This window comes from Rattus norvegicus, chromosome 19 (genome assembly GCF_021556685.1).
Source record: "Rattus norvegicus strain SHRSP/BbbUtx chromosome 19, alternate assembly SHRSP_T2T, whole genome shotgun sequence".
Classification (NCBI taxonomy): Eukaryota; Metazoa; Chordata; class Mammalia; order Rodentia; family Muridae; genus Rattus; species Rattus norvegicus.
The window spans coordinates 38,863,645-38,878,122 of record NC_141552.1 but is presented as its reverse complement, the minus strand read 5'-3'; the positions used below and the strand labels follow the sequence as shown (position 1 = coordinate 38,878,122).

The following is a 14,478-nucleotide window of genomic DNA, read 5'->3' as shown; positions in this document are numbered from 1 at the left end:
CCTCTGAAAGAGCAGCCAGTGCTCTTGACTGCTGAGCGTCTCTCCAGCCCCTCCACCTAGTTTTTGAGTGGCTATACCCAGCTTTTTCACGTGGGTGTTAGGGATCTAAACTGAGGTTTGCACAGCAAGCACTTTACTGGCAGATTCATCTCCCAGCCCCTCCTCAACTCTAGGAGAGAAGGATATCGAGCAGATGTAGCATTGGGAAGGACATCAGGGGCTCAGGGAGAAAAGAAAAAGCCCTTCTCTTCTGTGGCACAAGCTCAAGTCACGCCTATGGTGTGGGCTGAGTCTGAATAGCGTGCTGGCTTGTGGCATGAGCTTCTCTCGTCTGGAATTGTTCCTGGAAAACTCCTCACTGCCACATAAGTGTTCAGGGTGCAGCTTGCACTCCAACCTGTTTCTAAACTCTTTGAAGGTTAACTCTGTCCCTATGGTCTATGCTACTTGGCCTCATAGTCACATATTGTCTCAGATCAGTTTGGGGCCCTGAAAGATGATTCAGCAGATAGAGCTGCTTGCCACTAAGTCTGGTGACTTGAGGTGAGTGTGTGTGTGTATGTGTGGTGGGAAGAAAGACTCCTGAGTAGTTACCTCCACATGTACACTGTGGCACTGCACTCACCCACAGTTATACACACACACACACACACATGCACACATACAAATGCATACATGAACGCACACAGACATTCACACATACACATACAGACATACATGCATACATACACATATGTACACACACCTATATACATACACACATACATGAATACATAATACACTAATACGCAATACACACATAAATACATGCATACATACACATGCACATATACACACATGAATGTATACATACTATATACACACATACATATATACATGCATATAAACACATATAAATACACACATACACATATACATATACATGAATACATAATTACTAATACACACATACATACACACATACTTACACATATATACATACATACATGAATACACATATGTACACACACCTATATACATACACACATACATGAATACATAATACACTAATACACAATACACACATAAATACATGCATACATACACATGCACATATACGCACATGAATGTATACATACTATATACACACATACATATATACATGCATATAAACACATATAAATACACACATACACATATACATATACATGAATACATAATTACTAATACACACATACATACACACATACTTACACATATATACATACATACATGAATACACAATACACTAATACACACATATGTAGACATATGCATAGATATACACATGCACACACATGAATACATACATACATATATACACACACATACACACATACACACATATATATACACATACATGAATACATAATACACTAACACACAGGTACGTACACATATGCGTAGATACTCACATGTACACATACACACACATGAATACATATATGCATATATACACATACATGCATATATACACATATACATATACACACATGCATGCATGCATGCATGCATACATACATACACACATAGATACATAAATTTCATAAAAAAGTTAAATATCAGTTTAAATACAGCAGTGATGGGGAAATGGTATTTAACACTGGGCAATTTCAAGCAGTTAAAAGAACGAAGTTAATTTACAATGTGAAGGTCATAAGAGGACATGGGGCACAGTGACAAGGAAAAGGGTTGCCATTCTGTGTGATGACTGTCCATGCAGCTGCTCATTCCGAGTCCCCGAAGCTCTGTGCTGGTTCCTCTTTCTTACTGCACATGCAGTGCCTTCCTACACAGTGTGTGTTCCCTCCTTCTGTTTGTTTATTCATTCTGTCACCATTCAGCTTGGACACCACCATCTTGGACTGTGGCTGCAAAATGACTGGGCAGCAGGTGCCCAGGAAGGCAGTGGGATGTGTGCACACAGAATGAACCGTGTGCACACACAGCTTCCTCTTGCTAACTGTTTACATTTTCTCTTTTCCTTAAAGTTCAGACCTCCAAAAAGTTGTACAAATAGCACGAAGAATTCCTGCATGTCCTTTGTCCAATGTCCTCAAATGTCAGCCTTTCCTACCTACACTCACCAGCTCTCTCCTCTCTTTCTCATCTTCTTGGGCTACTGAGAGACCCAGTGGCCCTGTAACCTCAGAAACAGTTTCCTGAAATAGATCCATCTCTCACTCAAGCACAGAGGAAAGGGCCACGCCCGGGAATTTAGCATCGATGCCTCATTACCCAACCTGCCGGGTACCAGCTGTGCCATCGAATGTCCTTTGTGGCACCATCAGATCCTGTCGTTGGATCTCCCATGAGGTTTTCCTTCACTGTGATGGGTCATTCAGTCTTAAACTGAACTACTGAACTTGTCACAGTATCCCTTCCTAAGACACCAGTTCTGTAGCGCACCCCTTCACTTGACCTTGATTGGAAACAAATCATTCACAGCCTGCATTCTTGGCAGAGAGACGCAGAGCCGTGTCCACGAGGCTCTGATTTATCCTGCTAACTCTGATCATTTGCTTCTCTGCCAGAACCACATTGCAGGGTCATTTACTAACAAGTGTCAGCCTGGGGCATATCCCAGTAGTAGAGCATAGAAATCTACCTAGAAATCCCCAAGTGAGGGTCGGGGCGATGGCTCAGTGGTTAGAGCATCTACCTGGAATCCCCCAGTGAGGGCACGTGTGTGGCTTCTTAGTAGAGCCCTTATAGGCATGTCTGGGACCATAGCCATTTCCAACCCAGGTGGCATGTGTGTGGGAACAGCTCTGACACGGCACACGTGTCGTTGTTTCTCAGCTTCCTGTCCATGCTTTTTAGACATCCCTGGTAGTTCTTGTACATTTTCTTGGCGCTTGCCAAAGTGTCTTTTTACTTTAACCAAAAAAAAAAAAAGCCCAAAACAACGAAGAACAAGGAGGAGGAGGAGGAGGAGGAGGAGGAGGAGGAGGAGGAGGAGGAAGAGGAAGAGGAAGAAGAGGAAGAGGAGGAGGGGGAGAAGGAGGGGGAGGAGGGGGAGGAGGAGGAGGAGCCCACCATACTGGACGGCACCCAGCCCCCAAGATGGTTTCAAACTGCCTTTTTCTTGTGAAAGGAAGACAGGCTCCCAGGAGATAGAACTTGTTCTAAGGCTAGGTGATGAGGATAATTGTGGAGAGGCTTGTCTTGCCTGGAACTAAGGACGTTAGAAAAGGGGGGCAGGGCAATGGCTTGTACTTAAGAGGCTGAAGCAGAAGATTTGCTGAAAGTTCAAGGCAACCTCAGACTACGTTGAACTCATTATGTAGACCAGGCTGGCTTCCAACTGAGATCTTCTTCCTTCCGCCTCCAAATGCTGGGATTAAAGATGCGTGTCACCACACCCAGCTGGCTTTGTCACTCTTGTCCTCTTCCTCTAAAGACCTAGAACTTAACATTGGGAAGAATGCAGCCAGAACAGCAGAGACCAGATGCCTTTGGACTGCCCCCTTCTTGCAGCTCAATGGTTGGCTTTGCTGGTAATCGTGTTAGTGGACAAGGGGGATGTGATCTGGGCCTTTCTCACGGGAAAGTTCATTTTAGAGCTCCGTTCAGTCTTACAACAGCCACAGCCAGTCATCATCTGACAAATGGACCCCAGTTGATGAGGGATGGATTCAAGATAGACCCATGTCTGGGGCTCTGGCCACCTGCTGATAAACTCTGTCTGGCTAGGAGGCTTGTTTGAGTCCAAGTCTTTTTCCCTGGTCAACAGTAGCCACTGGTATTATCAAAAGCCCATCTACCTATAATAGCCACTTGAGAGTCTATGAGAAATTAATTCCTTTGTCTTAAAGAATGTCTCCTTATCTTCAAAATCAACGCCTGGTGGTAATGCGCCCAGAGCCCATCGCTCTTTAGGGCAAATGAGTTAAATTCTCTGTGGAAACAATTTATTGCACAACAAGATTTTGCTGGGTATGGTACACACAGTTTTGAGCCCAGTATTCCAGTGCAGGACCAAGCAGATCTCTGTGAGCTCAAGACCAGTGGGTTCTACATAGCTTCAGGCCACGAGGGCTGCATAGTGAGACCCTGTCCCAAAACAAACAACAAGGAACATAGAAACAAATAGAAAAGATTATAGAGAGGGGAGTTGGCATCATCCTCTCAGGGCTCTGCACAGGGACAATCAGGGCTGAGGAGACGGTCCAAGTCAGGAAAGGGCTCGCTGCCCAAGCATGAGGACTGGAGGTCAATCCCCAGAACCCATGTAAAAAGCTAAGTATATAGTAGTGTGTGCTACTAATCTTAGCTCTGGGGAGGTGGAGTCAGGAGAACCCCTGAGGCTTGCTGGCTACTTAGTAAGGTCTAGGCCAGTAAGAGATGCAATAGAGATAAACACTAAAAAATAAAAGTGGGGGTTGGGGATTTAGCTCAGTGGTAGAGCGCTTGCCTAGGAAGCGCAAGGCCCCGGGTTCGGTCCCCAGCTCCAAAAAAAAGAACCAAAAATAAATAAATAAATAAATAAATAAATAAATAAATAAATAAATAAATAAATAAAAGTGATATTTCAGTGTGGCACACATGCAGAGGCCAGAGAACCATTTGGGAAGTGGCTTCTCTCCTTCTATCCTTATGTGGAAGATCCCAGGGATCTGACTCAAGCTATAACATGAGCTTTGCTGGGAAAGCGACTTTGCTACGGAGGCGCCTCCCTAGCCCCAAGGTTTTGTTTTTGTTGTTGTTGTTGTTGTTGTTTTAAATGAACAAACTTTGCAAAAACAAACACACTTGTGTAATTGTCATTCACAGAGAGATGCTTCCAAAGTCCCCTCTAGGCCAGTCACGATTTTACCACCAATGTGGTGGCCCCTTCACCCTCCCAAACGACAGTAAACTTCTGCTCCGATTTGAACTTTATAGAATAGAAATGACACACAACTGGGCAGACAAGATGGCTCAGTCAGGAAAGATGCTTGCTGTGCACACCTGACTATTTGAGTTTGTTTCCCAGGACCCACGTGGTAAAAGGAGAAAACCGATTTCAGTTGTTTTGCCCAACCTCCAAACATGCATCTCACAGGTGCATGCCGACCCCCCAGACAGCAGCCCTGGGCATGTCCTTCCATGCACTCGTTTCCTCCTTCTTCTTAGACACACAGCCAGAGGGTCAGCAGGATGGCTGAGCAGGGAAGGATGCTTGCTGTGAGAGTGATATGGCCCTGCCGCCCACGTAAAGGTGGGATGAACGAACCAACAAATTATCCTCCGGTGCTCACACACTAAGAACGACGGTAATAAAGAAAAGCTGCAGATCCAGAGCGAGCCACCACTCTCAGTCTGTTCCGACGTTTAGCACAGACATACTTTGTTTTCTAAAACACGTATCAGACCGTCCTCCATGCGGCAGGGTCAACAGCTGTTAGATTCATGGTAGTGACTTAGTTGAATTTTCCAACCTTTCCTGGCCTCAGTGTTTATTCGTTGGCTGCTGGGGTCTGGAAGTGTCTCAGCCTTTCAAGCAGGAAGACCTGAGCTGATGTCCAAATCCCACATAAGAAGCAGGGTGTGGTCCCACAATCCCGGGACTGGGGAGGCAGAGTCTGGAAGATGTCTCAGGTTCACCCACCAGCCAGCCTAGTCTGCTTAGCAAACTGCAGGCCAGTGAGGAACTGAGGAGAACAATCAGAACAAAACAAAAACCTGATGCCAACCTCTGTCCCTCAATCAATCAATCAGCCAATCAATCAATCAATCAATCGATCAATCGTCAGTTAATTCTTTAATTAAAAAGGCTGGTGGCACCTGAGGAACAATATCTGAAGATGTCCTCTGGCCTCCATGTGCATTTTCATACATGTGATTGACCATCTGGGTGTATCTGTACACATACACATACACAATACACACATACATACATACACACCCAATACATACACACACACAATACATATATACATACACAATGCATACATACATACACACAATACATACATACATATACAATACATACATACACACAATACATACATACACACAATACATACATACATACATACACAATACATACATACATATGTACACAATACATACATACATACATACACACGCGCACACACACACACAAATGTGGCTACTCTGGAGACTCTGGAATTATCCCGATATTCCAACATCCTCCAGATCACTCTGGTCTAAGCAACTCAAGAGGTTTCAGAAACCCTGCAGGTGGAGTGAATCTTAGCAATGGTATGGGAAAGGTCCTGCAAGAGGCAGGTCTCCTGGGCTGATTCCAAATCTCCTGAGGCAGCAGCTTCCTGTGCCATGCTATTGGCTCTTGAGACAGTGGAAAGCAGACAGGGTCAGATAGAAACACCATCACGGTGCGGTGAGCGCCCTGAACCCGCTCACACAGCTCTGCCCCTGTGTGCGTTAATCACATACGCCATGCCTGCGGTATCAAGTTCTTTGCTGTGATTTATTTAATGCTTTGTCGTTTGAAGCAGGATTTGACTAGCCTAAAGTGTACCCTGGAGCCCAGACTGTACCTGAACTTAGATAATCCTCCTGCCTCTGCCTCTTGAGTGACAGGTGGATACTACTACACCTGGCTTGCTTTGACAAATTAGAAAAATCTTAAAATGCACAGGCTTGGGAATTTATATACAGACATAACATCATTCTAGAGTGTCCCAAATGAACTCAGATACTGTGTGTGGGCCAAGCAGGTTTTAACTAGCTGAAGATTTGCCTCCTTCCATGCTCCACGCTCCAGTCTATGCACATTTAGGCTTAGTGAAATTCAAGATAAATCACGATCCCCCTGCCTCAGCCTCTGATGACAGGCTTGCACCTATTTAAAAAATTCCTTTATGATCAAAAACATTAATTGTATTTTTAATTGTGTGCATGTGTATGGAGACTTTGTGAGAGGCCCCCCCAGGACCCCCCAGCACCCCAGGACTCGGTGAGTAGTCTGCTCCTGGGAGCTCCACGGGTGCTGCTGCCCAGATCTCCTGACACGAGCTTAGATCGGCACACCTCCTACCATATGGGTCCTGGGTCTCCAACTCGTGTCAGCAGGCTTGGTGGCGAGCCCTTTTACCACTGTGCCATCTTGCTGGTCTCTGAGATCCATTCTTTCCCTTTAAAAGTTTATTATTTCGGGTTGGGGATTTAGCTCAGTGGTAGAGCGCTTGCCTAGCAAGCACAAGGCCCTGGGTTCGGTCCTCAGCTCCGAAAAAAAAAAGTTTATTATTTCAGTTTATATTTATGAGTGTTTCGTTTGAATGCATGCCTATGCACCACATGCCCACCGGTGCCCAAGAAAGCCAGAAGATGGTGTTGGATTGCCGGGAACTGGAGTTAGAGCTGGCTGTAAGCCACCATGTGGGTGCTGGGAATCCAACTGAGGTCCTTTGGAAGAGTAGCCTACACTCTGCCTACTAAGCCACCTTTCTAGCTTCCAAAACTACTTCTTGGTACATCTGCGTTAGAAGATAGTTCCACATCCTCTAAACCTGAAGCTACTACATGAATAGAGCCTGAAACACTGTCCATACATGGCCCTCTCCACAAGCGGGGCAAGCTCACATGCATGTGGTGTCTCAGGCAATGCTGTACTGTGGCCCCAAATAGAAAAAGCCCAGATGCCCATTAAAAATAGAAAGAAAGTGGACAAACTGTAGAATTTTCTTTATAGAGTACTATACAGCAAAGAAAATGTATCACCCACAGGTTCTGCAGAATGACACTTATTATGGGATCAAAAGAAGCAAAACAACTCCTGTGGAGGAAGGCATGCCGAGGTCATAAATAAAGCTAAAAGAATTAGTGGAATGCTCAGGCATAAGTTATACTGGCGCTGGCCCCTGTGTAGGCCTGTGGGCGGGTTTCTGGGGAGCTGGCTTCCAGGAGGGTTCATTCGCAGCAATTCCTCAACTTGTTCATTTGTGATTTATGGAGTTTTCTCTGTGTTTATGGAGTTTCCAAATAGAAAAAAAAAAAGAAAGAAAGAAAAGAAAAGAAAAGAAAGAAAAAGCTGGTGGGGTGATCCAAGTACCTAGTAGGGCAGGGGCCAAGCCGACCTAGGCCAGCAGCCCCGACTCCCAGCACCCTAGGACTCGGTGAGTAGTCTGCTCCTGGGACCTCACAAGTGCTGCCACCCTGTTCTCCTGACATTAGCTTAGATTGGCCCCCTGGGACCCACAACCTTCCTAGAAGTGCCCCAAATCGTCCTTCTAGTTCATAAAAACTGTCTTCTACTCAACAGACCCCATTTGTTCAGCGATGGCCACCGGCACCAAGTCTCCAGACCAAACCCTCTGGTCTTTTAAGTTTCTTCCTCCCTGCTGGGCACGCCTCATTCTAGGCAGCAGCGCGGACCTCGGGTGGTAGGCAAGGTCCCCTGTGCGGGAAGACTCTGTCCCGACTTCCCCCTGCGCGCCTGGCCGCGCCTGCTCCCGCGCCGGTGATTGGTTGCGCGTGTCGCCGGGTGGGTCTTGCTCTAGGGCGCAGGGCCGCGATCTAGCCCCGGCTCCCGACCGGGCAGCTCCCTTCTCTCACCCCGCACCTCTTCTTTCAGCGGAGCTGGGGGAAGGGAGGGAGGCGCCCGGGGGTGGGATGCTGCCAGGCTCTGCCGCAGCCCGAGCCGCTGCCGAGCGCCGCGCACCGCCCTCCCTCGCTCGTTCGCTCGCTCTCTCGCCTCCTTCCCCCCGTGGGGAATTTTCAAGACTGCGCTGCTGCAATTTTCCCCCGGCCGAGGCTGCGCCGCGCCTGGCTGCGCGCACACACGCTTCCGCGCGCAGAGGAGCCGGCGGCTGCTGAATCAGGAGGAAAACAGATCGGCTTTTTTCAAAGCCGGGGACCAGCGGCTCCCTGACGCCTCCGAGCCCCGCCGCGCCCCTGCGCCCCGCTCCTCCGCCCCCCGCTCTCCAGTCGGGTTGGATTTGGGGGAGGGGCTGCAGCGTTTTCAGGAATTTTCTATTCTTTCCAGGTCTAAGAAAGTCAGCAAAACAGACGGACAAATCCTTCGCTGCCACCCTCTTCCTATAGCAAAGACCTGGTTTTGGTTTTTCGTTATTTAATTTTTCTTCTTTTTATTTTATTTTATTTTTCTTACTAATGGGCCGAGCCCACGCCTTTAGCAAGATGCCAAGCTGACCAGGACCTCGGAGGAATTTGAAGCTAGTCGCTGCGTCCCAGGGAGGGGGGACGTCCTTCGCTTAGACTTCGCGTTTTAAAGGGGGTGTGCATTGGAGCGTTGCTTTAAAAAAAGAAAAAACTGATCTTTTTACACTATTTTTTTAACTGATTTTTTTTTCAACTGAAAATATTTTTTCTTCTCCGGAGTGGGTGGCCGGGGATCGCCTGGATCGCGTCCCCGGTTATTTTTGCCGCGCCCCTCCCCCGCGCCCCGCCCCCGCGCCCTCCCCCGCACCCCTCCTCCCGCCCGGGGTCACCGCCTCTGCCGGCATGTCCCGAGCCGCGCTCCCCGGCTCGGCCGGGCCGTCCCGCTCGTGAGCCCCCCGAGCCGAGGCCGGGCGCCGCCGCCCGATGGGCTGGGCCGTGGAGCGTCTCCGCAGTCGCAGGTGCAGCCGCCGTCCCCACAGCCCGGCCAGCCTGAGCAGCGGCGGCGGTGGTGGTGGTGGTGGTGGTGGCGGTGGCCGTGGCTTCCGCAGCGCTCGCCGCAGCAACAGCAGCCGCCGCGTAACCCGAGGCCCTTTGCTCTTTGCAGAATGGCCCGCTTTGGAGACGAGATGCCGGGCCGCTACGGCGCAGGCGGAGGAGGCTCAGGGCCGGCCGCCGGGGTGGTCGTGGGCGCCGCGGGCGGCCGAGGAGCCGGGGGCAGCCGGCAGGGCGGGCAGCCCGGAGCGCAGAGGATGTACAAGCAGTCGATGGCGCAGAGAGCGCGGACCATGGCCCTCTACAACCCCATCCCTGTCCGCCAGAACTGCCTCACGGTCAACCGCTCCCTGTTCCTCTTCAGTGAAGACAACGTGGTGAGAAAATACGCCAAAAAGATCACGGAATGGCCATATCCTTTTGCCCCAGCCCGGGCGGCTGCGCCTCCCCTCCTCCTCCCCCTCCTCTTCCTTCTCCTCTTCTTCCTCCTCCTCTTCCTCCTCCTCCTTCTCCCTCTGCGGGGCTGGGAGAGAGACCTGGGGGCTGATGGGAGCTGGGGGGCTTCTCGGCGGCTACGGGCTGGAGGTGGGGGCCCGGTAGCTGAGGGAGGCAGCCTCCAGGCCTGCTGGGCTGGAGCTGCAGAGTGAGCCTGGGAGTAGTTAGGAGGCTTGGGACTGGGGGAGTGAGTGGTTCCTTTTGAAGACCGAAGGTCTGGATCCTGGGTCGTGTGGGGACACCGATGGGGGCTCTTCTGATGGGGTCTGACTTCTGATGGAGCACTGGCCCACCTGGGCCAGTGCCTGGACGATTTGGGTTACAGGGTAGGAGAACCCATACATGTCCCCCTCGAATCCTTCGGAATAGTACTCCTATTTCTCAACCCTGGCCTTCTACCCAAGGTAGCATCCTCAGGCCTAGGGTATGGGATACCATGTGGCCTGGCAGTGGAGAAGCCATCCTTCAGCTAGTGGCTCTGGGTGGGCCACCAGCTGTATCTGGGGACTGTCTTTTTTCAGAGGTTTGAGGGACACATCTTCAGAACCCCTGTGTGCAACTTCCATTCCCTTCTGCAACAGATCAGAGCTCCTTCAGCCCTATCTTTTGGGGTGTAAAGAATCATAAAACCATCCACCTGGTGAGGCCTTGTGGTCTGGGAAGATGTGAGGTGGGCTGTTTGAGTATGAGAGAAGGCTGAAGGGAGGAAAAGAAACAGGGACCCTTTGAAGGGCTGCTTGTGGACTTGGGTATAGCTTCTCATACACTGGGGACCTGGGGGGTAACATCAGGAGGATCAGACTCCATAGGAACATCGTAGGCAGGTGGGCAATCCCCCTTCCATGACAGACCCAGAGGAAAATGTCCAAGAGCCGTTTTTTTCTCTGCCAAGACTGATTGCACACACAGTGCCCCTGATTCCATGAAGTCCTCGTTTGCTTCCCATAAACCTGGAAGAGGACTTGCTTAGCATCTGGGGAGATGCAGGCAGGCGCGGGTGGGTAGAGTCGAGGTTTCTTTGCCGTCTAAGCATGACCCAGATTCCCGGTGTTGGGGGACACACCCTGCTCCCCAGGCTTGCTGGCCACCGTGCCATGCCCAAGTGTGCCTCTTGGCTTTTCAGGCTCCAGTTTGTTGAGGGCCAGGATTATCCAGGCTGGTCAGGTCCTTAGAGTTCGAAAGGGGTCTGTATTTCCTCTGTAATGGGTGGGGCCCTTCCGTCTCAGACAGAGCTGGGCTCTTAGGGTTCCTGCTTGAAGAGCACGGATGGATGCATTCACTTCTGGGGGCTCCAGATGGTCGGTTCCTGGGGCTGTGAAATTATATCAAGAGAGCAGGAGGTTTTGGAGTATGTGGCTTACTTGAAGGCTGGTGAAAATGAAGATTTATGTAGTGGAAGGCCTTCTCTTTTTGAGGGATGTCTCCTTAACCACAGTGTTATTTGTGCTTCAGCTAGGTGCCAGGATTTTGCCCCCGAGTTCCTTCTTGCAAAGGTTGGTCCTGAAGGCTGGCAGTGTGCCCTCCCAAGCATTGCAGCCCAGTAACATGTTCAGAGGACGTGTGACTTTAGTACACATACTGGAAAGAGTGGCTTGGAGCCTGTCAGGTCAGAACACAACTTCAGATGGCTCTAGGGGCTGCCGTCTTGGGGGAACAGTCACTGGACTGAGGGCCTTTCTTGTTGAAATGGCTTTCCCTCTTTCTGTGGCTTACAAGAGGAGGCAGAAGAGTTGGGGAGCCCCTCAGTTGTCCTCAGCTCACCCCTGTCCACCCTGAATGCAGCTCTGAGAACTGGATGATAGCCCCTCACAAGAGGCATATTTGGGCTGAGCCCCGGGCACCATGAGAGCACCCCAACCTTGTTTCTTGGCTAGTTCAGGCCTCACTTGCACTGGGTAGCTTAAATGAGTATATGCAGTTTCCCGCCCTCTCTGAGAGCCTCTGTCCCCTTTTTGACCCGAAGAGTCAGGCACTTCTCCACAGCCCCATCCCAAACCCAGCAGTCTCCAAGCCAGGTCATCCTGCAGGGACCTGCTTCCGGCAGGGCTGGGGAGGGAGGAACAGAAGACCTGAGGCTGTTGCATCAAGAAATTCAGGCCAGTGGGAGGAGACAATGTAGACTCGCCTGGGAGTCAAGATACCACCACACAGAACACTGACTTTAAACAAGAAGAAAAAAAAATCCAAGTACTATTAGCATTGAAAATAATAAGTGCTTAAGTAATTTCTCTAAACCTTTTCTCAGGGAGGTGAAGACAGGGTCTCATGTAGTCCAGGCTGGCCTCAAACTCTCTATGTGGCTGGGTAGAATGAGTCACGACCCCAGCTTTACTCTGTGCTGGGGCTGGAACCAGGGTCCCACACAGGCTTGGCAAGCACTTTAGCAGCTGAAATACATTCAGTATTTCTTTTTTAGAATAAAGTCTAAGACGTGTACAGGCAAGCACAAGAGTCGGTTTGGGCACCATTGATGAATGCGCTGCCTCCAGGCCAAAGTACCCCTGCCTTCCCCTTCCTGGTCACCCCCAAACAAGGTCAGCTGACCTTCTAACCTCCTTTTAAGCCTCCTGCAAACAGGGCCAGGGCAGTGTTCTTTTATACCTAATGCTCTGTGGGTACCTTTAAGATGTTTCCTCATGCTACAAGTGCATCCAGAGCGTTACTGTGTGATGGCCTCTTGGATGTTTATCATGGGCCTTTAGGGGTGTTCTCGTCTGTGCTTTCTCTTGTCTCCCTTGGAGCTGGCCTTGGTTGGCCCGACCCTACCAGTTTCTAATGTGTAGAGCAGGCGTGCTTTTAGGCTCAGTTTACGGAGGTCATGGGGCCCTATGAAATGTGGCCGTCTTTGCTGTCAGTGGAGGAGGAGGGATTACAGGACTATGGAGTTGACGGTAGCCTGAGAATCTTCCTCCCAGCCGCCAGTTCCAGTGTGGTCAGCTGCGAAGAAGGGTGGAGCCTTGCCTTCTCTCCACTTTGGGGCAGTGGGCCACCTCAGTTCTATCCTCTCTGTCACCCAGGGGTGTCCTTGTATCCGGGTAAGAAACTCAGAGCACGGTCTATAACCCGCGCTGTTCTCTCAGCGAGCTGCCCCGAGTGGCATACACTTTTACTCGTGGCCCCATTCATTGGAAGTCTGAGGAGGGGGGCTGTGATGTCCCCCACAGAGCTAGGATCTGTTGACTCCATAAAAGGAACCTCAACTTTCCTAGAGTATCCCCTCATGGTGCCACCTGCTCCGTCAGATGTCACCGTCATCTTTTCCACCCTCCTTAGGCTAGCGTGCCTCCCTGCACTGGCGGTGAATTCTGACTCTTTGGTGCTGGGGCCCTCGTTTGTGTGCCTCATCCATCACACATTAGCCAAGTTTGTAGAAACTCAAGAAGGAGCCTGGAGTCACCATGGCATCAGGGCTAATTGGCTCTCCTCTAGAACCGAGAAGTGCGATAGGACCCGCATGAGATGTAACGGCACATGGTCAGACACTTGGCCTGTCCTGAAACGGAATGTTCTAGAGAGTTTTACTGAGATGGGGAGGTGTTTTGAGCTATAGAGTTTTCCTGTCATATCCAGTTGCTAGGAGTTTCCAGAGAAGCCATCTGAGAAGTAAGAATTACCCTGGCTTTGCCACTGGGAAGTTTATTCCACAAAGGAATGATCCCTCATCTAAAAATCTCTGAGAATTTGAAGATTTGCCCATCTGGAAGCAAAACCAAACTGGCCCAGGGTCTTTGTGGTCCTTTGAGGTGCTGGGGACGGGGAACCAGCATGTTATACATGTTGGGCCACTGAACCCCAAGCCCCAGCTCTTGTATGGCCCACTTGGTAAGCATTGGGGTAGGTTCTGAAGCAGAAAAACCAGTGTGTTTAATGAAGGTCTGCCGATACAGCTCTCCCCAACCCTGTCCCCGACCCTCCACCCTGCCAGGAATATTGCAGAGATAACTCTCTGATTTAACTCTGGTGTTCAATTCAGGATTCTCTGACTTAACGAGGCTAGAGAAAGAGCAGACAATAGCTACCATACTCAGGATTTTGAATTGTGGTCCTATCTTGGGCTAGCAGAATATGGTCTATTGACAGCTTGTCATGCTGGGCTACTAAACAAACAGAAGTGCCAGGTGGTTTGTGCCAGCGATGGCAAGGGTGATGGCTGACGTGGGCTCATTTAGGGCCTGCAGGGCTGATTCAGTGATTTTCAGTTTATCTGGTGTATCGGTGGTTCTTTAAGATATGGTTCCACTGTAAGCAAGGGAGCATCTGCCTGTAGCAATCCTGGGTCTTATGTTTGTAGGTTTCTTTCATTAAAATGATGGTTCTGGTCGGTCGGTTGGTCGGTCTGTCTGTTTGCCTGCCTTGGGATGTGACTCAGGACCCTGCCCT

The 14,478-nt window shown here is 49.8% G+C and overlaps 1 protein-coding gene across 11 annotated transcripts in view; it reads left to right on the top strand.

Moving 5' to 3' along the window:
- Positions 1 to 14,478, top strand: part of Cacna1a (calcium voltage-gated channel subunit alpha1 A) — a 297,093-nt gene that overhangs the window by 64,178 nt on the left and 218,437 nt on the right. For 9 of the 11 annotated variants that reach the window (XM_087593877.1, XM_087593876.1, XM_087593875.1 and 6 more), the window contains exon 3: positions 9,716 to 10,015. In XM_087593877.1, coding sequence (XP_087450003.1) covers positions 9,716 to 10,015 — 300 coding nt within the window. 11 annotated transcript variants of the gene reach the window in all.